The sequence below is a fragment of the Protobothrops mucrosquamatus genome, unplaced genomic scaffold (genome assembly GCF_001527695.2).
Source record: "Protobothrops mucrosquamatus isolate PMUCROS unplaced genomic scaffold, P.Mucros_1.0 scaffold_149, whole genome shotgun sequence".
In the NCBI taxonomy this organism is placed as follows: Eukaryota; Metazoa; Chordata; class Lepidosauria; order Squamata; family Viperidae; genus Protobothrops; species Protobothrops mucrosquamatus.
The window spans coordinates 683,647-709,813 of NW_015386225.1; the positions used below are offsets into that span (position 1 = coordinate 683,647).

Genomic DNA, 26,167 nt, shown 5'->3' on the forward strand with positions numbered 1-26,167 from the left:
TCCAGCTTGCAGGACTGGCCTAGGGTAATTTTTAGAGGGGTTTTAATTATATTTTAATTGGACAATGTTCAAATATTTCTTTTAATTAATTTTAAATTTGTAATTGTTATTTATGTATTTTAATTGATTGTCAGCCGCCCTGAGTCCGCGAGGAGAAGGGCGGGATATAAATCCAAATATAATAATAATAATAATAATTTGCTTAAAAACAGGAAGTTTTGCCCAAAGGTTGAATCTGTAGATCTCAGTAGGTCCAGCCCCCCCCAAATGGAAATTGATAAATGGGCCTAATGTTCTTCAGCAGCCCTGCTAGAACAGTGGTTCTCAACCTTTTTAATGCCGCGACCCCAACCGGTCGTAAGTCGAGGACTAAACCGATCGTAAGTCGAGGACTAAACCGGTCGTAAGTCGAGGACTACCCAACCGGTCGTACATCAAGGACTTTCCCTGCCTGGGAGCGCCGCACATGCGTGGTTCCGCCCCCTGCGCCGGCCGAGGCGTAGCTGGCAAGCGGCAGAGACGGAGCAGGCCGACCACCAGCTGGCCCAGCCCAAGGGAGGTAAGGCACCCGCAGGAAAAGGGGAAAAAATGGCGGACAAAAAAAATGGCGGACAGCCTTGCTTGGCGACCCCCATGAAATGGTCGATTGACCCCAAATGGGGTCCCGACCCACAGGTTGAGAACCACTGTGCTAGAAGGAGGGAGTGGGAGGAGCACAATGAGAAAGGGAATAGGTCAGTGGAAAAAGAGGTGGACCAAAACAGGAATCTGGCAAAAAAACAGTTCTCAGGCTCAAAAAAAAAAAAAAAAGACTGCTATATAAACATAGTTCAGCAGCTTTCCAAGGCCATGAAAAGAATGGCCAACTATTGGAACAGAAGAAAAAATATAGTTATTATACATTCTTTCACCAGTCAGTACTGAACAATCTTGAATGTTTCCATACCCAGAATGGACTCCCAATTGAAATATAGATAATCACTCTTTCTTTTCAGCTGATTAATTTCCTTATTTTAGTTTCTTTACCAAAGGCCATATGGTAGCTTTTTCATATTTCTACACTTGCTAACTCCCAAAAGGCCTTCTTTTTTCTGGTTTGGCTTATGCTGAAAAAAAATGTTTACAAGCCCTCATAGCAGAGTTACCACATGTGAAAGTATTTGGAGCAATCTTTATGTGGCAACTGTAATGTTTTTCATTCAGTCTTTATGATAACTGAACTTGGATCCACAGATGTTCTGTATTTTTTTTTTGTCTGATATTAAATTGTTCTGAGAGTTCCACATTTATTCAAAGTCTCCATTTTTATTTGTACAGAAGTATGATCGAACAGAGTACTCTAGAATGCTATACTCGCTATATTAGCAAGTTATTAAACTAGGTTTAAGATAAAACAAGATGTTGATAAGGGAGACAAGTGCTCCAAATCAAAATAATGTATAAGAAAAGGTGGAGCTTTTCTTTCAGCTGCTAGGGGAAACTGCCATTTCAGCCTTCAAATCTTTATCCACAGAAAAGGGAGGTAGGGAGCGTTATACTTGTATTGGCAGAGCTGTCACGATCTGAGCTCAGAAGCTCATTTCACCGGCAGAAAAAAAAACAGTGAAAACAAAGTGAAGTGCTTTTGAGCACAAAAGGTGCAAAAAAAAAAAAAGGGGGGGGGGAAGCAGCGTAACAACATTGTCGGGGTAAGAAGAAAAGATCTTGAGACAAATAAACGCTTTGCTCAGGAAAGAGACACGCAAAGAGCCTAGGATACGGCTCGAGTGTCCTAATTATAGAAATACGCAGCATCTGCGTGCATTTAAGGTAACGCGTGTTAACGTTCTCTAGAAACGAGCGTCCTCGGGATGTGGCTTGGCTTTCGTACCGGAGACAAACTGCACTAAATAAAGCGGGAGAAAGGGGGGGGGGGAACGGCAGGGAATAACGGGGGAAGAGTCACCCGAACTTCAAGATCTCGGTCGTTGTCGATTTTCATTATTTCTTTCACTGCATATGTCCCTAACCGAGCGATCGGGTTGCATTACGGTAAATTCGGCCTGAATGAGGTCTTTGCTCCCCGATCCCCCTCCCTCCCTCCTCACCAGCTGGAGGGGAAAGGAGCCCCAAGCAGCGGCGCTGGGGAAGAGAGCGAGGCAGTCTAGCTTAGCCAGGCACGATACGAGAGGGAGGGGACAAGTGATCGACAGATCCAACGAGGAAACGGCAGCCAACTGGCTTCCAAGGAGGCTGGAGACAATTGATCTGCGGGAGCTGGCTCGGGTTCCCTCTTCAACGTGAGGAGGAGAAGCCTTAGCGTTGTAGCTTGTGCTGCTGCTCGCCCTAGCTGAGCCCCGGAGCTTCGCGCTAGCCGCAGCTACCCTGGAAATCTCCACAAAGCCAGGCTGGCCGCCCGGAGAAATCCATTCCTTGCTTCTTCCCCCACCCCCGGCGCCTCTTTTTCGGCATGCCCTTATTTTATTTTGACTAAGAAGCGAAGCGCTCCAGTCCGTCGTGCAACTCCCCACGTGGACTCCCAGGTGCTGGTCACATTGGCGAGCGGGTGCTGCAGACTTGAAGCAGCAGCAGCAACCGCAGCGGAGAGCGGCGGCTTTGCAGAGGAGTTCCTCGGTGCCGCCGCCGCCGTTGTTTAGCCGAGGGGTGCAAGTTGCGGGAAAGGGGGCCGAGGAGGAGAGACGCAGCCCGTGCTTTCGCTCCGGGACGCGGCGGTTGCAGCAAGAGCAGGATGCCGGCCGCTGCTGGCGACGGGCTTTTGAGCGAGCCCACGGCGGCGAGCTTCGGATGCGACGACGACGAGCCCACGACGCCTCCTCTCAGTCCGGAGGGGACCTTCCTGGCCGCCTGGGTCAACGCTTCGGCCTCCCGGGAGCGCATCCGAGAATTCCAGCACACCAAGCGGGTGGGCAGCTACCTGATCGGCCGGAAGTTGGGAGAAGGCTCCTTCGCCAAAGTGCGAGAAGGGTTGCACGTCGTGACCGGCGAAAAGGTACCTTCTTAACTGCCGCGCTTTCCGTTCTTCTTCTTCTTCGCCTGGGCAATTTCCCGCCAAAGAACCCCGGGCAGTCTTTACTAGGCGCTTCCCCCCCCCCCCCGCAACGCAGACATGATGAGCCTCTAGTCTAGCGCGGCCGCTTCCACTCCTCCCATTTTGGGGAGAGGACGGGGCCGCCGCCTAGTTAGGTATCGCCCGGCTCCCGAGCGTTTGGTAGCGCCGCCCTTTCCACGGACTAAGTTGGGTCTTTTTTTCCCCTCTTCAAAGTAGCCCGTGGAAAAGGCCCGTTTTCCTAGCCCCTCTAGCTCAGTGTTTCTCAACCTTGACAATTTTAAGGCATGTGGACTTCAACTCCCAGAATTCCACAGCCAGCATTGCTGGCTGTGGAATTCTGGGAGTTGAAGTCCACATGCCTTAAAATTGTCAAGGTTGAGAAACACTGCTTTCTAGCTAGTCGCTTTCAGCCGCTTCTTCCCATCCCGACGCCGCTGCCCAAGCCCCGTTGCTAATCCGCCTGCAAGGGCCGCTGTTCGCTGCTTTCTCTCTCCCCAGACGTTCCTGCTTTTACTCCACAATTGTTGAGGGGCTTCCAAGACGGAGGGCGCCTGACGCTTCCAGTCGAAAGATACTGCACAGCCAAGCTATTCTGCCTCGTTGCTTCTTAACAAGGCTTAGTTATGCAGCTATGGCTCACCCGATGTTTTCCAGCTTCAGACCCTTGTGTCGTCTTTGATCGTTTTTTTCCCCCAGTTAAGAAAGAAGAGTTGTTGCTGCACAATGGTCGTTGATTTGTAGTATTGGAGATGCAATTCCGTGGGAAAAGCCCCCTTGAGGGAAGGAGAGAAGAAAAAAAAAAGGGGTCAGAGGAAGCCGTGAGAACAGGAATGGTTACGAGTGGAAGGATAAGGTTTTCGCACAATCCTTGCATTGTTCCCAATATTTTACAGAAGGTTCAGATGTCATAATCTTTCGTTTGCAACCTTCCCGTGTTTCTCCGCTACTTGTTTATTTTTCTTTTTTGGGGGGGGGATTTAATTAAGACTTTTTTTAAAAAGTCTACAATATATTTTAATTGGCAGAGCTAGAAACCTTCCCTGTTGAAGCCTTTAAAATTTCCCCATGAACACTTAGGAGTTCTCTGTTTGAGGCAGGGTGATTGCAAATCAAAGCCTTACTTGTAAACACCATCTGAAACATTTTAAATGAAGTAAGGCTGGAAAGAGGGAGTGATATGTCAATATTAGGGAACAGTAAGAAGACAAAGGATGCCTCCAGATATCTTCCACTGGTCCCAAAGAATAGGTACCCATCCCGTCTTCTGATCCTTCTCCAGTCATCTGCCCACTCCTCTCCAAAATCTGGCAAACTAAGCAATTTAAATTATGAAAAAAATCTTGTCTGGAAGCACCCAAAACCATACAAGACACAAGAGATATAATTCTAGGCCCGTGTACGTAATACTTAGTGAATTTACTGGTGTTTAGTGATAAAAAAACACCCGGAATCATCAAAGTTGTGATAGGCTATTACAGCCTTCCTCAACTTGTTTCTTTGAAATTTATTGGAAGACAACATGCATAACTCCTATTCTTGTTGATTGGATTATTGTTCAATGCATTTCCAGAATATCTAGTTTGAGGACTCTAGTTTATTGCAATAGAATTAATTAGGGGTGGTCCCAGAGAAGCTTTTATTTTGCTGCCTTTTTGCCCCATACTCATAATTTTGCAGGGCAAAATTGCTCATTTGTAATTGCTCTGAAGTTTTTCCATTCTTTTAATTTTTATTACCAGGGAAAAAAATCAGAATAGTTACATAGTGTATTTTGATTGTCAGTGTAAGGAGCCATTCATCTGAGTATACCCATCTCTTCATGTTCTAGCTATGCTGGCTCAGGAATTCTGGGAGTTGAAGTCCACGAGTCATAAAAGAGCCAAGGTTGCCTACCCCTGATCTAGATCACCAGAATAGTCACTTTAAGTCTGAATTTCAAGATAACAAAAATATAATATTTAATAATCTGAAACTGTTCGTTCTTTGCCTTTTGGCTATTGGAAACTCACTTGTAGTTTTGTAACTTGTTGAGCTTGTTAAATATACAGATTACTGTGTAAATGAAGTTACTAAAGAAACTCTTCATAAAATACTGTAAGGGGGGGCGGGCAGTAGGACTATTCCAGACAACTGAGATAAGTGATTTGGTGATAGAAACTGTAAAACGTTTTGTAAGTTATTTCTGTTACCTATTGTTGGAAAAGTAATAACTAATTATAATACTAAATAACTGTTATGCCTTGTTCAGTGTAGTTTTCTTGGCAATAATCTGGAAGTGGATTACCATTGTCTTATTCTGCATGATTTTCAACTTCCTGATCTCCCTATAGTTCTGGAATTAGGCTAACAGGGAAGTTGAAAAAAAGTCAGTAGCAAGTAATTTTCTTATCAGGTTAATTTGAAGAGGGCTTTATTTTTTTAATTCAAGTACCTATCTAGCATTTCATTGTTAATATTTTTTCAGGATTAATCTAGTTTCTTTGAATTAATATTTAGGCCATAATCAATGACATATTAAGTTCAGGCTTTACATACTTCTAGTCTACATCTGGAAAAAGTGGACAAGGCCTCCTTACATCCAGTCAGGTTACCACAATGCTTTAGACATTGTTTTGAAATCCATTGGTAATTTGCGGGGGCCGGATACTTTGATTATGCTACATCTGTCCTATGCCTGTTATACTGAGTAATTAATTTTAAGTTCTTAAAGTAGTAGTCTGGAACACTGAAACCTTAAATCAGGGTGGCATAGCTCTAATATATTCCTGAAATAATGAAAAGTCTGCATATATTTTGACACAACAATGGTTTGATGATTCTAGAAGGCAGTATTAGTGTAGAAATTATCTAAGTCACATGCACCACAGTAAATGTGCAGAATCTGATTTAGTTTTCTATTTTCTATTTAACAAAGAAAGATAGTTACTTGGTGGATACTGTATTTCTTACAATTGCTCTAAAGAAACATGAGCCTGTGCATATTTTCTAAAAACATCACTGTGCTCAGTGGAGCTTATTCTAAACTAACTGTGCATAAGATTTTAGAGTTGGAAGGGATCATTTGGACATTGAGTTCTCTGCTGAGTGCAAGAATTCAAAGTAAAGGATCTCCAGCAAATAGCTGCTTGAATAGATCCAGTGAAGGAAAGCATACCATTGACTTACAGTAAGGAAGTTTTTTTCCCTAATGTTCTGTTGGAATTTTGCTTTTGTGTAATTTATACATTATTCCACATCTGTTACTCGGGTATCATAGCAAGCTAGTCTTGCTCTTCTAGATGAGCTTCTTTGTTCATCATATTTTCTCTTATTTTCTATGGCTAAGCACATTCATCTCTATCTCCCCACTTTTCAAAGTTTATATCAATGGTATGTGAGATGTCTAAACTTCCATCCTGCCAAATCAGGGATTGCAGCAAAGAATTAGGGTATAATTCGTTCCAGAACACCAGTATGTCTTAAAAGAGCTCTGAGAAGTTTGATCTGTACTGCAAAAATGATAAATCAGAAAACCAAAAGTATGGCTTTTGCCAAAAGGCCGAAGCTCCGTCTCTGGAGCATTAATGACAGTGAAATAGAACAAGTGACTTGCTTTAAGTATTTAGGATAGTCATGCATGCCACTGGATCAAGGAAAGCCCACTGTGTATATGCTGCTGCTACTGGACAAAGATCTTCCAATGCAACCCTCAAACATTTATGATCCAAGGGGAGGATATTATGTTCCAGCCATATTTAAACATTTTTGGACTAAGCTACTAGCCCAGTTTCTCTATGGGACTCTGGTTGGCCCTCCTGCTTCTTGTTTTACCTCCTTGGAAGAGAATACAATCTAAATTAATTACAGCAGCTCTCCAGATACTTCTCTGGGTCTCAAATGCAACTGGAGATAGGTATGATAAAAGTTGAGTCGAGTATGTCTAGATTCTATAAGCTTTTGAAGCTTAATTTCTATCATTAATTTTTAAGGACAATTTTCAGTCCACATGGATCAAGGCTTTTGAATCTAATCTTTTAAATGTAGACTATTTCTTCAGTTCTCAAGCAGAATAAGATCAGGCAAAACAAACCCTGAAGTAAGGGACAGAAGATACAGAGTGGCAAGCAGATCTAGGGAAAATATTAGTGGTAGATTCCTACCTCTAATTAGTAGATATTCTGGTCGCCCAGATTCAGCCTATGCCCAGATGCTTGTCATAAATGAATTACTTTTTGCTAGAGTTCATATAGGTAAGTCTTGTGCAGCAGCATGGAAGATCCATTGAACCCTGATGGACTAATCTTCTGCAATTCACTCTGTGTAACTATATTATTTATATTTTAGACATTACCACTTCGTTGTAATTTTAGATGTTATCATATTTAATATAATTCTAGTGCTTACATTATACTTAAATGTAGGCTGCATTATGAATCTCACAGATGTTAGGTTGTTTTATATATGTATTTTAATTCTGTCTTAAAGTTTTTTATCATCTACTAAAATAGAAATACAACACACACATGTTCATGGAGGACTCTGCTGGTCTATGATACAATAAACAACTGAAATTGAAACAGGATAAAGTGGACTGATTTCTATACATTATTTGACAACAATACTTGTTTTGAAACTGTCTATAATTGTATTTCCACATCATACTGCTAGCTTATGCTTGGTTTCTATCAATTGTTATTGCCAAGATCATTTTGATTTTATCTATTGTCTTCTGAGGTATTAGCTATTTCACTTAATTTTGCGTTATCTGCAGATTAGATAGATCTCTTATTCATCCACCAATGTTGGTTTTCTGCTTCCAAATATTAGAGCATAGCATTTGTTATCAAGAAAATTGTGAAAAGTAAATTAAATAAATGAAAACAATGTCTTAGGCATTAGAAAGGAATAAAAATATAATTGAAAATTATTAAAGTTAGTTGTTATAAATATTTAACACTTGTGCTACAGTGTTACCTGTGGCTTCTTATCAGTTTAAAACATTAATTTAAAAGATGTTCCAATTAATTGTTAGGAAAAATCTTTAGAGCAGTGTTTCTCAACCTTGACAATTTTAAGGCATGTGGACTTCAACTCCCAGAATTCCACAGCCAGCAATGCTGGCTGTGGAATTCTGGGAGTTGAAGTCCACATGCCTTAAAATTGTCAAGGTTGAGAAACACTGCTTTAGAGTATGATATGGAAATGGAATGCTATTGTTAGAACTTGGTGCTACCATTTTGGAAAGTATGCCACTCAGTGGTTCTTCAGATTTGTGCAGCCTGATCTGGTAATCCTAATTACATCATGCTTCACTTATACAAGCATCGAAATTTAGCATGTACAGAATATGTTGGAACCAGGATAAGCTATCCAATTCAGCACCACTCTTCATTTTTTTCTGAATTTCTCAGGGACCTGTAACTGGGCAAAAGAAATTATGCTAGGGTGATCAGAACTGGGCTGCAAAAGCCTGGACATCAGCAAAGAGATTCGGAGGTTGCATTTTTGTATCCCTACTGTGGTTGCCCTAATTATATTTGAAATGATTAACTAAGGATACAGTGAATGGAACCAAATCTTTGAATTATTATTACCATATTTTCCGGCGTATAAGACGACTGGGCGTATAAGACGGCCCCAAACTTTTCCAGTTAAAATATAGAGTTTGAGCGAGAGAGGGGGGGGAGAGAAAACTTGATGAGTAATATGCCAAACCACATGTGTAAAGGAATAAAATAAAATACCCGTATTTTCCGGCGTATAAGACGACTGGGCGCATAAGACGACCCCCGACTTTTGAGAAGATTTTCAGGGTTTAGAAAGTCGTCTTATACGCCGGAAAATACGGTGTGTAGCTGCTAACAGATTGGGGAAAGTATGTAAAGAATGGCTTCTTGATTTTTTCCACAATTCTAGGTTCAGTAGTTGCCATGGAAAGAATCTGCATGCTCTTTTGTGTATTGAAATAACATGTAATACATATGTATTTCTTTTCTCCTTATCTTGCATTCATATCATTCTATTCTTCTATTCCCCATCACCATTACCCTTCTGTGTGCTCTGAGAATGTCAGAATTGGTTGCAAGCATTTCTCTCTGTAGTCCATGACCAAGCAGGGCTTAGAGTCGAAGTGTCATCAGTGGTCCAGGTGCTGCCCCACTGTCTCTCCCATAGGGGATCACTGAGGAAATTTTTGTTCCTGGATTTTTTTCTGTACAGCCTCCAGCTTGATGGGATCAGTTTTCAATTCGCATTTCTTTTGCCATCTTCTCCTAGACCAGGGGTGTCAAACTGCCTGCCCGTTGCCCGGAAGCATCAGGCCAAAACCATGCCCCACCCCATTGCCGGCAGTGGGAAAAAAGTCGTGACACGTCACGTGACGTCGCGAGTTTGACACCCGTGTCCTAGACCAAATTTAATCCTGTTCTCTTGTTTTCAGAGAGGTATCCTGCTAACAGATTATTGAGTCCAAAGCCGCTTGACACAATTTCTTTCCAATATTATACTGGATTGGAAAGAATAACAAGCTGGAGAAATCTTATAAAACTATAATTCTTCCCCTCCGCTCTTACAATAGGCCTGCTCTAGATACTCAACTGGGGAGGAGGAGAAAGGGGGGGGCTCAGAATTGAATAGTTGGCAATATTCCAAGCTGTCTCTCTCATAGAGGGATTCATTGGGGGATATTTTTTTCCCTTGAATTTTTCTTCTCTATAGCTCTTGTCTGTGTCTGGCCCATTTTCTTTTGTGGGTTCTCCAACAAAATTTAGTCCTGTTACGTTCTGTTTTTAGAGAGTTATCCTGGGGCCAGCCAGTCTGATAAATTTGTTCCAAGCACTTTTATATAGTTTTTTCCCCTGTATTTCACAGACTGAAAATAATAAAATGTAGGTGTTAATCCTACTTTAGAATCTGAGAAAAATCAAATTAGGTCCAATTGGTCTTTTCAAAACTGTTAGCTAATCCAAAGTAGACTGGATGGCATTTCTCAATGAGTGTTCAGCATCTTTGTTTTGGATTGTATATGGATTAATGGCTAATTGTAAATTAATGTGACTGTGAAATTCAGATTGTACTTTCCTAAATTCTGTTCACTTTTTAATTTGTGTTTCTAAGTATACCAAATCCTTCATTTATCTTTATGGTAATCATTCTTACAAATAAGATTAATGGCATTTTAATTTAGCAATTATAAATAAAAATTTAATTAAAATCATCTAGTTTTTTAATCTTTTCCAACTGTATGACTAGTTTTTTCTAAAACAAATTTCATATTTCTTTAATTTTGTCAAATATATCATTGCTTTCTTTGACTAATGTGAAAAGTTTCTTTAACAGATTTTGCTATTTTAAAATAGTGTTAGTTTTAAAAAAAATTCCTTCCCAGGAGTATTTAAAAATCAAGATGGTGGCTCTGAATACATAATCAAAGCCCTTCCCCTTTTTATATTAGTTGCGTATATAATGCACGTCAAAAAAAGCAGGGCTGTAGTCCTAGCTGTTAGTATGATTTTTTTTGGTACTTATAAAATTAGTATGCCACCTAATCTAGTAATTGAATGACAGTGAAAAAATACCATTGTTGCATGTCAAAATGGCTAGAATTGCTTACTATTTGTAGAATTGGATCCTGTGATTAAAGAATTATATATTTCAGCCAACATTTTGGATTCTTTAATTTCAGCTATTGAAAGATACATTTCATTAATGCTACTGAAATTTTTTAAAAAAATCAATTATTTGTTTTTTGGTATGAAATCAGATTTTGAAATACATTACCTTGTAACTGCTAAAGATAACCAGGTTATACTATAAAGACAGAATAATATTAGAAGGATCTTTTTATAGAAAGGTCTTTTTTATATTATTTTTTAATGCAAACAGCTGCTACGCTCTGCATTTTAAAATCTTGGAAATGCAGAGGAGGCTTATGTATGAAGAGCAAGCACTGCTGAAAGCTGTAAATTCTTGTTAATCTTCCACAAATTCATAATGAAAGAAATAACAGCTTTCTAAAAACAGCTGAGTAGTACATCTTTTTGAATTTGTTGGTGGCTGATCATCTTCCTTACACTTTTTATAAACTACATACTACCATAACAAGTTTATTTCTTTCAAGCATTAATGCCTTGCTTTTATCTTTGGTTATTTATAAATGTGGTATACAAAGAATAATACAGTTTCAGATCTTCTTGGCAGATGTAGAATTATCATCTATGTATGTGTTTCAGTGGACTTCATATATTTCATTCCTATAAATTATTTTAGCTAAATTGTATGGTTGCTCCAAGAATAGGATTAAGTAAAGGATTAACAACTATTTGCATTTACATAGGTATTACAAGAAATGTAAGATTACATATGCAGGAAAATGAATTTATACTTTTCTTATTTGCTTGAAGTTGCCATGGTAATAAGATTGCCAAAATGTAATATTTATCACATCTACTACTACATTCTTATACATTTGTCATTTCAGAAGTATTTATAATATGTTTTATTTAATGAGTGGCGTGTTTCTATGACAATATAAGTATAACCAAGTTACGGTAGCTGCAATAGATCAGGGGTCCCCAACTCCCATGCTGCGGTCTGGAATTGGGCCACATAAATGGTGGGTTAGTGTGTGCGCATGCACAGCTCCACATGTGTGAGCAGCAGGCATGCATGCATGTTCAATTGCACAAGCAGTGGGCACCCGTGCTCACTAGCACACAAAGCTCCATTTTTGAGAGCAGCAGCCATATCTGCCTACCATTTGTGCAAATGGAGCTGTGCACATGTGCACACAACCATCCCCTCTCCCCCCACCAGAAAGGTTGGGGACAGCTGCAATAGATTACCACATTTACTGATAATCTCTTCATTAGCCAGCATAAATTGGATCTAAATTTCCTGTTAGGTCCCCATTCAGAAATAATGACTGTACTATAAAATGCTTCAGGTCAGTATGAGATTCCAGATTTTTTTTCTTAGTAAACCCTCTCGGGTAAAAGAACTGTGGTTTGCAAACAGCAAACAGAAGACAGTTGTTTTCTTCAAAACAACTCAGAAATGGAGAAGAAGCTTTATTTATATACTAGACAACTCATGCTGGGATTGGGTCATTGTTTCAGAGATATTTCGTTACCTAAACAGAGAAACAGAATAATCACCGGCAGGCAAAAAAGTAGTTGGAGTGGGAACAAATTTTACTTCCTGCAGGCTTCCCCATTGATTTTTTTTTTCTTGCAGAAAACTGGCAGGGAGTTTTGGGAATGGCAGTCATGTGACCGTAGTTCAGTGTGGCAGCACTAAAGTGGCCACAACTTTGCCAAATTTCAGTTCCATAGAGTCATGGATCTTGGATTTTGGATGCATTCTGTGAGTTAGTCCCTATGAGATATATTGATTCAAAAATTATTACCCTGTGATGCATCATTTTGCTCAATAATCAAGCAGACACAAGAGTTTTAGAAGTATATAATATGCAATATATAAATGGAAATCTGGTAGCCCTATTTCATGTAACTTTTTTCTCTTGCTCAATAAGTACACTATCCTAAACTTACTGAGGATAATTACACCAAACAAAAATGTTGGGTACATGTTTGTGCTAAGGTATAATTTGTTGAATAAGATATAGAAGCCTGCTTTCTATATCCTAGCCCAGAACCAAACAGACTACAATATAATTTTATTTAAACATTAGTTGTAATATAGATTTTAAAGAGAAATTTCCTAGTTTGAATGAGTAATTCTGTGTAAAAGATCATATTGCATCTTTGCTTCCTTATTTCTCCCACCTTTTTGTAGCTTTCTATACAGAACTACTTTTCAGTCAATGTTACTGTGTTTGCAGATTTTAAATATCATTAAAAAAAAAAGTCAGAACATTTGCTCCAGACCTTGCTGGATGGGCAGTCTGGTCACCAGGTAAATTTGTTCCTTCAGATGAGGAAAGAGGTGCTTATTTTCATATAAGTCAGAAATCCATTCTGTAATTCAGATAGGCTCAAATAGAAATGTTTCTTCCCTTAAATTGAAAATCAAATGTCTAACCCAGAATGTACATATTTTCCCTTTCCTTTAGATCTATTAAAATGAAAAGTTACTTATTAATTCAAAGCTTACAGCTACCTGGTGTAAGAAAAATAATACACCCCTAATTTTCAGAATATGCAGTAAAGACCTAAAGAGCAACATCTGCATGCTCAACCATTGTGCATTGGAAACAGTAGCACACGTGTTCCACTTTTTTTTAAGGAGGAGGTTTCTACTAAAGCAGAACATTCTTAATTTTGGGTTCAACTTATCCAGCAGTTCTATAGTTCTCATCATAAGCAGAGTTCTTATAAACCTTTGGTGTATTTAAAACAATTCTCTGCTTCTTAACTCTACGTGTAACCAGAGTACGTAGGAAGGTATAATTCTGAAGAATAAGTACATAAATATTTTTCTACCCTGCCTGCCCATTCACGCTGTGTTTAGTAGTTTCTGTCACATTGCTGTTGAATGGGAAACAAAATTACAGAGAGGCGTATTCATCAGCTGCTAATTTTTATTACTCTTCCCAGTAATGAAATATGATTGGCTGAAAAGTTGAGTGTTAAATATGAGAAAGATAGAACCTTTCAGCCAATGTGGGGTGGGAGGAAGTGGAATAGCTGTGAAATAACTTATTTTATTTTGTAAAATAATTTTGTGTTAAACTTGTGAAAGATGTAATATTTCAAGAGTGTATCCTATAGATGTACAAAAAAGAATAAGAATTAAGTTTTGTTAGCAGAGCATGAGGTAATGCATACGAAAGAATTTTAAAAGATTGAATACTTTGAATAAGTCTTGTACCATCTTTGTTAAGTAATCATCTGTTTTCTTGGAAGATTTGTATGGACTGAGTATATTTTAAATTGTTCTATCCCTACCACACTTCATGGCTTTCTACAGGGGCTGGAGGAGGGTGTGCAGGTGGGTATGCCTTATTCCAGCAACTTGCTATTTTCCCTGCCAGATTCCCCATTGACTTTCTGGGGAAGCTGGTAGGGAAGGTCGCAAATGGCAATCACATGATCCTGGGGCACTACAAGCAATCATAAGGGCAAGCCCAAAGCCGCCTTATTGGGGAGATGGGCGGCATATAAATTTAATAAATAAAATTTATAAATATATAAAGCCTGTTACCATTTGTCCAGATTGTAATCATGTGACCATGCTGGGATGACTAGAACTCTGAGAACCAGTTGTAACCCCAATTAGTTTAGGACCGTCATAATTTGAACAGTCACTGAACAGATGGTCATAAGTCAAGGGCTATCTGCATATCCATTTAGCTCCCTGTCAATCATACTTCAGTAGTCTTGTTTAATCTAGCCAGCGTTGAAGTACTCCCAAGGATGAATCAGATAGTGAAATGAATAATAGTTTATGTTGCTTTTTTAAAGTCTACTTTTAACAAATAGGAAAGCAATAACTGTCTTCCAGATGCAGACTACATTCGCGCCACCTGCTTTTTCCTATGGAGTGTGGTTCTCTTCCTTTCATTGCATTACTTGTGATAGTTCCAGTGATTAAAGGCGATTATGGGTTTTTAGATTTACACGTTTGGAGCCCAGCATTCATAAGACATGTTTTGGCACCATTCTTCAGAAAAAATGTTTCTGGAAAACTCACCAGTTTTCTTCATACCATGGAGAGATTCTGTTATGCTTCATGCTATTCCATACTTAGAGCGACATTAAACACCATGACTTGAATTTTTTATTGGAACTGAAAATAATTTAGGCATAATGAATATATGGAAAAGGCAATTCTGAAAGCATAAGGAACAAGAACTAAATAAGACAAGCTCTTTTACTTCAGGATTGCTTTCATCTATTCTACCCGCTTGAAGAGCTGTGGTAGCGCAGTGGTTAGAATGCAGTACTACAGGCTAATTCACTGCTCACTCCAGGAGTTCAATTCTGAACAGCTCAAGGTTGACTCAGCCTTCCATTCTTCCGAGGTCAGTAAAATGAGGACCCAGATTGTTGGGGGCAATAGGCTGACTCTGTAAACTGCTTAGAGAGGGCTATAAAGCACTGTGAAGCGGTATATAAATCTAAGTGCTATTGCTATTGCTGCTGAACTTTATTACAAATGGTGAGGAAAATTAATTAGCTGTATGCATTCCTCCTTACTAACAAAAGTAGTACTTTTAATTTCTATCTTTTGATACAGAAGAAAGAACCATTATGTATACATAGCAGTTGATAGTTATGGTCAAAATATTAATAAGACATGACCACATGTTTGAAAGATCTACTCCATTAAAGATGTTAAATTGGACATCTAGAAAACCATCCATGTGCCATTTGTAAAACTTACAGAGGGAAAAACAAACCTACATTCAGAACTAACCTTACTGAAACACATTTGCTTTGACTTTCATTACAACTGAGATACTTAATAATATTATTTTGTAGCCATTTTAATTCAAAGGATTGTTCTCTGTTTAAAGTAAAGGGAAAAATGATCGGAAAGTGATGTATTTAATTGAAAGAAGCATAGATCCTTAATGTAAGACAGTCCTGTAAAAGAACAGTAGACAAAAAACAATCACCAATTTCTATTACCATATTCATAAGCAAACTAAGATGACCCTTTAAAAATAAGTTACAGTATTTAGAGTATATAACTTGAGAGCCTGATTACCTAAACATAGGCTATGCCACATAAAAAAATGTAATATGTAGCTGAACTAGTTGTGAAAAATGAAACAAAAAAATCAGAATTTTCCAAGACTACAATGTTCAGTGAACAACATGCCATATTTCTGGTTAAAAGAAATTGTTGAATGTGATTTAAACACGTTTCTTGGCAAATATTGCCAAGATCACCTTTTACTTAAAATAATTTTAAAAACTTTTAAAAACTTTGTTTAATGCAAATAAGATGATCTGCTGTTTGATAGATATTCAGCTATAAACGACCATATTTGCCCACCATCTGTAAAACATCTCTCTCAACCTGGGGACCCAGATTGCTTCCAATTGTTTAGGAGACTTTAGCGTTTAGAATTTGGGGTCTGGAGGAGACCAAGTTAGAAAGGGTAATTTTTTAAATTTGCATCTAAATCATTTAATAAAGTTGAGACTATTAAGTTTGGGAATGAAATGATTCACAAATCTTTTCAAATAATATGTTTTTCTTCTTGTGGTGTTTCCTGTTACTGGAAGACAATGTATTCTTTCTGGTTCTTTCTGCAACTCTACTTCCACCTTCTGCCAACAAGGAACAGCTTTCCAGTATGCATAAATCAATTTGCTTTCAGCAGATGAAACTTTTAAGAATAATCTCCTTAAATGTATAATGCTCAACTTCAAAAGCATATGCAAGGCCAGTTACTTGGTTAAGGCAGGATGGATTTACATGATAATTAACCATGTGGAACTTCTTTAAACTCTTTTTATGTGATAGAGCTACTGCATGTTTAAATAGCTGTCTTGAGGTTTAATATAATTAGTTACCTGAATCCATCTTCTGTTTAATACGTGCATAGAAGTTCTGATTTTCCTTCAAACCATTTGTAAAATCATAAAAATTAGCTTGTGGAAACAATATTCATGCCGTACATGTTGTACAATTACATTGTTAAAGAACTTTTATCTGAATTTATTTATTTTTATTATCAAATTTTTATAGCTGCCCATCTCCCTCACAGAGCCTTACTTTGATTTTTTCATTAAAAGTTAAGGTAATTGCAGTACTGTATTGCTCTGTTCTTTAGGTCTTGGCAGAGGGCCAGCTTGTTGCCTCTCTCTCAGTAATGTTCTCCCCCCCTCCAGCTCCCCCATCTAATCCACGCACAATTTTTCACTCTTGATCTGTAGAGATCCATCATTCATTCCAAACCATAGGACACCGGTTGGAAGATAAGGTCAAACTGCACCGACATTAGCAACTCATATTTTATCTCAGAAGTAGTTTACAAGAATTACTTTCTAATGTAGATTAATTTTATTACTTTAATTATTTTGGCAAGTTCTTTCTTAGAAAGGAAATGATCAGAATGCTAGTCACTGGTTGAAGCAATTTATACAAAGATTGTAATGGACCTCATGCCAGGTCTCATTTATGTAAATAAGATTACTGCTATTGAACTTAAAGTGAGATTAAATTCTGTCCTCTGTCCTGTTGCTTTATCACTAGTTTATGCCAAGAAGGTTTATGCTTTGGAGTGCTTTTTATTCTACTTTGAACCTGGATACTTAAGTGGTGGCTGCAGCTGCATTGTAAGTGCCCTTACACTGAATAATCTGGTATGTCAATTGTGCCATTCTTATTCAAGCTGGCGATAATGATAGAGGTCTTAGCAATGTTATATTAGTTTATTGCAGCTCTACAATAAGCTGATATGAGTTTTGAAGAGGCTTCAGGCTGCCTTTGTCCAAAGAGTAGCTGGTATGCTCTTGCTTGTGGTATGTATTATACATATAATAATATGCATATTTTCTCCTTCAGTCATGCCAATTCTTGGAGACTGCTTTGATCAGTCCCTGCAGTTTTTTCAGCAAGACTTTTCAGAAGTGGTTTGCATTGCTTCCTTTCTTGGGCTGAGAGAAAATGTCTAGCCCAAGGTCACCCATCTGGTTTTGTGCTTAAGGCAGGACTAGAACTCACAATCTCCCAGTTTCTAGCTTGGTGCCTTAACCGTTACACCAAACAGGCTCTCACACATAATCATGTAACAATTATGATTATTATGGTTGGTCGCATAATGTTTAGAATAATAGAATAGAATAGAATAATTGTCACTTTTATTGTCACTTTGAATGTACACTAATCGGCATACATTAAAATGAAATTTCATTGCATTCAGTTTAGACTGGATTTGGAATTTTTATCCTCTTGTTGAGTCCTTCCCAGCAAACTGAGTTAGGCAGATGTTGTTTGATGGAGTTAAAGGTACCACTGTTCCAATTAAAGCTGTTTTTTGTAATTGTCTGGTGGTGATTTTCTCAATACTGATTGCTGTTATCTATTCACAACACTGTAAAGTCGAAGCTGCCAGTTCTTTAGCTGGTGTTGACCTTCATATGCATCAAGTTCTTCTCTAGAACCTAGGATGTTGTAATGTATTGATGAAATATGCTGTATATACAGATTTAAGCAGTATTTTTGTGTTAGTCTTTCTATTTGCAAGTCTTTCTATTTTCTTATTTTCTCCAGTTCTTTCTCTTACCGTACCTTACCTTACCTTACAATCTTCTCTTCTCTTTTCTTCTCTTCTCTTCTCTTCTCTTCTCTTCTCTTCTCCTATCTCCAGGAAGTGCAACATCCACTATCCACTTTTTTACCTTTCTTATCTATACTTCTTAAGTCTGGAGTGTTATGTGGCAGATGCTTGCCTGTTGGAATTATCATTTATTATAATATAAATTATTAGCTGCTTCCCAGGCATATTTATCTAGTAATATCATTTCTAAATAATATATAAATGATGGCCATTTCTGGTACACATATGCAAATGTATTTTCTGTAAACCAATTTATTTTTGTCTAAACAAATTACTATAGGTTTGTATAAACGGATTCCCTCATGTAATACTTGAATACAACTCTGGATAATTTCCAAGAAGGAAAAAAGAAGATGGAGATTGTATTTAGAAATACACAAAATGACTCATTTAAAAACTTGTACTTTTGACATAGAGGTTTAATTTTATAATGTGAGGATGGGATGAACATTAGATTTAAAAATAAATTTAAATATTACATTTTCAAGTGAATTTTTCTATTATGAATGAAGAAAATGTCATAATTTAAAACTTTTTTTAAAAATGTCATTTTTTTGTTTCTTACTAGGTGGCAGTGAAGGTTATTGATAAAAAAAGAGCCAAAAAGGACACCTATGTGACCAAGAATCTGAGACGGGAAGGCCAGATCCAGCAAATGATTCGTCATCCTAACATTGCTCAACTGCTGGATATCTTGGAAACTGAAAATAGTTACTACCTTGTCATGGAACTATGCCCAGGAGGCAACTTAATGCACAAAATCTATGAGAAGAAGAGGTTGGAAGAGCATGAAGCACGCAAATATATCAGACAGCTTATATTAGCAGTTGAGCATCTACATCGGGCAGGGGTTGTTCACAGGTAAGGTGAACATTACCTGTTTCATATTTTTGGAATAATACATGCCTATTACCATCCGTATCCATGGTAAAAAGAATTTCCCCCCCACTTGTTATTAGCCTTCCATGTGCTGATGTCCTCCATATGTATTGGGATTGCAACTGTCAGAATTCCAACACAGCAAAGCTATTTTTTAACCTCTCTTCTCCCTATCTGCTTCAGCTCCTATTATTGGTGACTATGGTAAAACTCAATGAGATGAGAAAATTTATAAATACATTTTTCTATAAATCAAATGAGATTTTTTTTCTTTTGCCACAGAAAATTTTATTCTTGTTCTTTTTAATCTGGTTTATCTAATCTGGTATGCCTTATACTCATTTGAGGGTTTGTTTGTTTTTTAAAGAACGTAATTCTAGAAATGGGGAAAATAATTCCAATAAGATTTGCAGATTTCATTTTTTTCTTTCTCAGCAAGATCCCACAGAATAACAAAATAACAGAGTTGGAAGGGACCTTGGAGGTCTTCTAGTCCTCCAAGGAACTAGGGGATTAGCCATTTTGGATCTAATTCTCACTAACAGATGAAATGATAAAAGGTGTTGAAGCCATAGGAACCTTGGGAGGAAGTGATCATGCAATATTGGAATTCAACATTATGGAAGCACAAGCAATAGAACACAGTCAAACTAGAGTCTTGGACTTCAAGAGAGCTAATTTCAATAAACTTAGAGAGGGTTTGGAAAGGATTCCATGGATGAGAATCCTCCAGGGGAAAACAACTCAAGAAGCTTGGGAAATTTTGAAAAGTGAGATAATAAAAGCCCAGTCTAGCACAATATCAACAAAGAGGAAAAATAACAGCTCTCAAAAGAAACCAGCATGGCTGCATAAAGAACTCTCTGATAAATTGAAAAATAAAAAGGACAAGTATAGAAAGTGGAAAGAGGGACACATAACTAAGTCAGAATATCAGCAAATAGCCCGAGCCCCCAAAGATGAAGTGAGGAAAGCCAAGGCTCAAAATGAACTAAGGCTTGCGACCAAAGTAAAAAATAACAAAAAAAGCATCTTTCAACATGTAAAAAACAAGAAAAAAGTGAAGGAAACGATTGGTCCATTAGTGGGTGAAAGTGGCAAGAAGGTGACAAGCAACAGGGAGAAAGCAGAACTATTTAACTTGTTTTTCGCATCTGTCTTTACACAAAGGGGGAAAAAAGACCAACCTATCAAAAATAGTGCCATAAAAAACAGAATAGAAACACAAGTTAAAATAGGCAAGAAAATGGTAAGTGAGCACTTGTCCAGCCTAGACGAGTTCAAATCACCAGGACCAGATGGATTACACCCCAAGATTCTCAAGGAACTGGCAGATGTGATCTCAGAACCACTGAACTATATTTTTCAAAGATCCTGGAGCACTGGGGAACTACCAGAGGACTGGAAAGGAGCTGATGTAGTTCCCATCTTCAAAAAAGGAAAAAAAATGGATCCAGGAAATTACAGACCTATCAGTCTGACCTGGGAAGATTCTGGAAAAGATTATCAAACAACGAATCAGCGAACACCTACAGGCAAACCAAGTCATTACTAAAAGCCAACACGGGTTTGTAAAAAACAGATCATGCCAGACAAATCTTATTGCATTCTTTGACCAAGTGACAAAATTAGTGGACCAGAGGAATGCTGTGGATATAATTTACTTGGGCTTCAGTAAGGCATTTGACAAAGTAGATCACAACCTACTACTTGATAAGATAGAAAAATGCGGGTTAGACAGCATCACCACCAGATGGATCCGTAGCTGGCTGACCGGCCATACTCAGCGTGTGGTCCTCAATGTAACCGCATCTACATGGAGGGAAGTGTGTAGTGGGGTGTCCCAGGGCTCTGTTCTGGGCCCAGTGCTCTTCAACATCTTCATCAACGATTTGGACGAGGGGATAGATGGGGAACTCATCAAATTTGCAGACGACACCAAGCTGGCAGGAATAGCCAACACTCGAGAAGACAGGCTTAGGATACAGGAGGATCTGGACAGACCTGAACACTGGGCGCTATCTAACAAAATGAAATTCAATGGTGAAAAAAGTAAGGTTCTACATTTAGGCAAGAAAAACCAAATGTACAGATATAGTATAGGGGGTACCTTGCTCAATAGTAGTAACTGTGAGAGGGATCTCGGAGTCCTAGTGGACAATCATTTAAATATGAGCCAGCAGTGTGCTGCAGCTGCCAAAAAAGCCAACACAGTGCTAGACTGCATTAACAGAGGGATAGAATCAAGATCACGTGAAGTATTAATACCACTTTACAATGCCTTAGTAAGGCCACAGTTGGAATACTGCATCCAGTTTTAGTCACCACGATGTAAAAAAGATATTGAGACTCTAGAAAGAGTACAGAGAAGAACAACAAAGATGATTAGGAGACTGGAGGCTAAAACATATAAGGAACGTTTGCTGGAATTGGGTATGTCTAGTTTAACGAAGAGAAGGACGAGGGGGGACATGATAGCAGTGTTCCAATATCTCAGGGGCTGCCACAAAGAAGAGGGAGTCAAGCTATTCTCCAAAGCACCTGAAGGCAGGACAAGAAGCAACGGGTGGAAACTAATCAAGGAGAGAAGCAACCTAGAACTAAGGAGAAACTTCCTGACAGAACAATTAACCAGTGGAACAACCTGCCTCCAGAAGTGGTAAATGCTCCAACACTGGAAGTTTTTAAGAAGAAACTGGACAGCCATTTGTCCGAAATGGTATAGGGTTACCTGCCTGAGCAGGGGGTTGGACTTGATGATCTCCAAGGTCCCTTCCAACTTTATTATTATTATTATTGTTGTTATTATTATTATTATTATTATTATTATTATTATTATTATTATTATCATCATCATTATCATCATCATCATCATCATCATTATTATCATCATCATCATCATTATTATTATTATTATTATTAGTCCAACCCTCTTCTCAAGCAGGAAACTCTAGTCTATACCATTTCAGACAAATGGTTGTCCAATCTCTTTTTAAAAATCATCAGTGTTGGAGCAACCACAATGTCTGGAAGCAAGTCATTTCACTGATTAATTGTTTTGTCAGGAAATTTCTCCTTAGTTCTGGGTTGGTTCTTTCCCACTATGTTGTGTCTATGAATAGAAAAATACTCCCATTTTTCCCAATGTCTCTGAAATGAAACTTCAGTCTGCAAGCTATCAGTTGAAAGCTGTAACTGTTTAATAGACAACTTCACCTCAGTTCCACAGTCTTCTGGAGGTAGAAGGGTCAGGATTAATATTTCACAGCTATAGTGCAGTGAGTTGAATTATTAATTAGAGTAAGCCATAATGAAAATGGTTTATGGCATAGTATATTCACCATGTTTCTGTTAGATAGCATATAACATTAAATTCTAGTTTAGTATTAAATGTAAAGCAGACTAATATGAATTAGCCTTTCTATGGAATGATGGAGACTTAGAATGAAGTTTTGCTTTAGCATCTCATAGGAAATTCTCGACAACTTTTAAAGTAATTTTAAAACTACAGATACTCAGTGTAATTACTGTCAAAACATCAACGAAAGGAATTTAATAATGTTCCAATAGCAAAGACTACTTTCTGTGTATCTGTTTTCCACTGTTTCTTTAATTGAGGAGCTGGGTGCATATTATCTTCTCAAACTTAGTTATTCAGATAATTAGCAGATTTTGAGAAATAGGACAATATATAATAGAGAACAGTCTTGCTTGTTAAGACTTGAATTGGATATGGAAGATCATGAAGTGATCTCTGGCAGTAACATCGTAAGTACAAGTGGTCCTAATTTACTGACTGTTCGTTCAGCAACTGTTTAGCCCATTTACTATTATCACAGTTTCTCATGGTCATCATTTCTGAACTTCACAGCTGACTTTTGACAAGCCAAGTCAGTGGGGAAGCTGGCAGGAGATCACAGGTTGTGGTCATGTGACATCACGCTTAACATCTTCAGGTGATTCACTTGACAATAACCACAATCAAAACTGACATGTAAGCCAGCACAATCACATGACATTTCATTTTGCAGCTTCATTGCTTAGTTACGGAGTTGCCAGTCCCACTTGCAGTCAGTAATTGAAGACTACTTGTATGCACATAGAGCACCTGCCCAAAGATGAGCATGATACATTTATTATGATTTATTTTGATGTGTAACCAAGGAGACTAAAGAAAGAACTATCTTTTAATTTTACATACATATGAAATAGTACTTAGAGTCATCCAATGCAGGTGATTCCCTACATAGAGATGGAGAAGCATGAGATGTTGCTGATGTATGCTGGATAATTGGGAAAGCCAAGGAATGCCCAGAAAAAGTCAGTCTGTGCTTCATTGATTGTAAAAAAACTCCATTGATTGTTTCAATCATGTCAAGCTGTGGAATGTGCTTAGAATATGGGGATCCCTGAACATCTTATTGTCTCCATGTGATTTTGAAGATGTGGGATAAATAGAGCATTGAGGCTTTCAAACTACGATGTTGAAGTTTCTTGAGAATACTGTGGATAGCCAAGAAATACATAAATGGATCATCATGGATGAAATTATTGAACTTGACATATAATAAGACCTAGCTCTCTGGGAGAAGGGCTCTATTGCTAGGAAAAGTGGAGGAAAAAAGTGAAGAAAAGGACAACCAATAGAAAGATGGAGGGACTCTGTTAAAGTGGTGATGAGTGCATCATTGGAAGACCTGAAGCACCAGATTAGAGAAAGATAATGAGAAAATTTATTGATGTGGTTGCTAAAATCTGATATTAGTTTGATCACAAATAATCAAATTACTTTTGAAACTAGCAGCTTAACTTCTGCTTATCTATTGATAAGGTACTCTTCATTTATAGAAATTTCTACAGTATAGAATGACATTTAATATGAATCTATCATACATTATTTTCATCTTTCTGAAGTAATTTTTATTGGAAAGATTGTCCTACTATCTTTGATTTAGTACCAAAAATGTTAAAAGGTTCCCCAACAATCTTTCCAGTATATTTGTCTTATACCTCATTAGTTTATTTTCATTCAGGTTTTACCATACTATCATGCTTAGTAGTTCAACATACTTCTTAAGGTATACATTATTTTAGATACATAAATGTAATTAATGCATAGGTATATGTATTCTGGATGTGATATATGAAAAAGTATGTTGCATTGTTTCCATTGTGTTTAAAGGCAACAGTAGGTATTAATGTGGCTTGCAGCATCTGGTTCCTAGAGCTTTATTTTAGTAAGGTTTTCCTACAGTAGCATTTCCTGGGCTTTATCATTTTCAGTAATAAATATGTATCGTGGTTTGCTATACATTTTTATTGGGAACTATCTGACTTACTGGAATTGTTCCATCCAGTTGACTATGCTAAGCAATTTACTGTAAAAAAGTTCTTGTGATTGTTGAAAGGTAGTTATTAAAACATATTACCATATTAGGAATATATTTAGACTAAGAAACACTTTCTTTATTTTATTTCATTATGACAAGCAAGGAGAATGATCTCTTTCCTGTCCTGCCATCCTGAGATAATTGCTCCTTGATATTTGCTATTTGCCTTGGGAGAAAAAAAAATCCTACTGGCATTTGTGCTTTTCTCTCTATTCATACAGCTTCAAAAGGCATTTTTCAGTTTACCTAAAACCTATCTGGTGTTCTGTTCTAAGAAAAAGGATATTTTCACTTCCTGTTTATTCTAATCCAAGTAATTATCCCATCCAATGACAGTTGTGTTAAATGTAAAATCTCTAATGAAGCATATTGAATACATTGACCATGTTCTAAATGTAAATTCCATAGAAACAGTTAAACAATAATAAAACCAATTAAGATGGCAGCTTTTAGTATAGGTATTTGAAGCATCTTAGATTTGTTTCATGGTATGCATTTCTTATTCCTTGAAGTATCATACTGCTAATTTTATTTTAGAGCAATACAGCTGCTAGAATTGGATTCATGCCAGGGGTCTTGAAGACTGACTTTAAAAAATAAATAAATCCAAAGTTAGCTTTTCTTCTGAACCTTTTCATTCACACCTTTTCATTATAGCAGCTCATGTATTTAAGCAAAAGCAGATATTGGCCATCTTTTTGTTGCATTTTGATGGAAAACAAAAGACACAGTGAGGAGGTAGCAATGCAAATTAATGGAATATGCCTCTAACATAGGGCAGGCGGCCGAGAGGCCCTGGAAGATGTAGAAAAAATGCTTGCGGAACCACACAAAACCTTGGGTCTCACACTGGTAGCTCTTAATAGAGATATAGAATAAAATGATATTTGATTCATGATTGATATTTTGAAGATTTATGTTAAAGCTGAATTAGCTTGTTTATAATTTTTTATAGAAATGATATAAACTTATTGCATTTTTTGTTACTAATACATGCTTGTTTTTATGGCATTAGCGTAGGATAGAGTAAATAAAATGGAAGAATACCATAATGAATTGTGCTGCAAGTGCTGTTTGCATCAACTTCAAAATAACAGATCTATTTATTCATTATTATGAAAATATTCCCAAATGTATTTACTTCATATTTTTATAAAAACAAGAATTATACCAATTTGTACAAAAAGGTAATCAGATATCTTTTTTGAAATTTGAAAATATTGAAGTCAGTTGCTTAAAATCTCATTTAATATCTTTATATATTGCAGAGATCTGAAGATAGAAAACCTTTTGCTAGATGAAGACAACAATATCAAGCTTATTGGTATGAAAGTCTTGTAGTAATTGTAGTTTTCAGTCACTAATCAGCATTTTTGTCATAAATTAACACAACACCTGCGTTTTAAAAATATTAAACTTTTACTGTTGGATTATATCTGTAATTCAGGTGTTTCTTCACAAACACAGAGAAAATATAGTAAATTTAAAAATACATATTTTGTGAAGCCTTTCGTCTAAGCATGCTGAATGTTTGGAGAAGTAGAATAAACATTTCCCCTTGCCATTTGGCTTCCTATTTTAAGTGACTTAGAGTTTAAGAAGATCTTTTTGATG

At 37.5% G+C, this 26,167-nt stretch overlaps 1 protein-coding gene across 1 annotated transcript in view; it reads left to right on the plus strand.

Moving 5' to 3' along the window:
* Positions 1–2,728: 2,728 nt before the first annotated feature.
* HUNK (hormonally up-regulated Neu-associated kinase) overlaps positions 2,729–26,167 on the plus strand; it is a 46,570-nt gene continuing 23,131 nt past the window's right edge. Inside the window, exons 1-3 of the mRNA XM_015819342.1 lie at positions 2,729–2,989; positions 18,853–19,145; positions 25,822–25,877. Coding sequence (XP_015674828.1) covers positions 2,729–2,989; positions 18,853–19,145; positions 25,822–25,877 — 610 coding nt within the window. The remainder of the gene's footprint in view (positions 2,990–18,852; positions 19,146–25,821; positions 25,878–26,167) is intronic.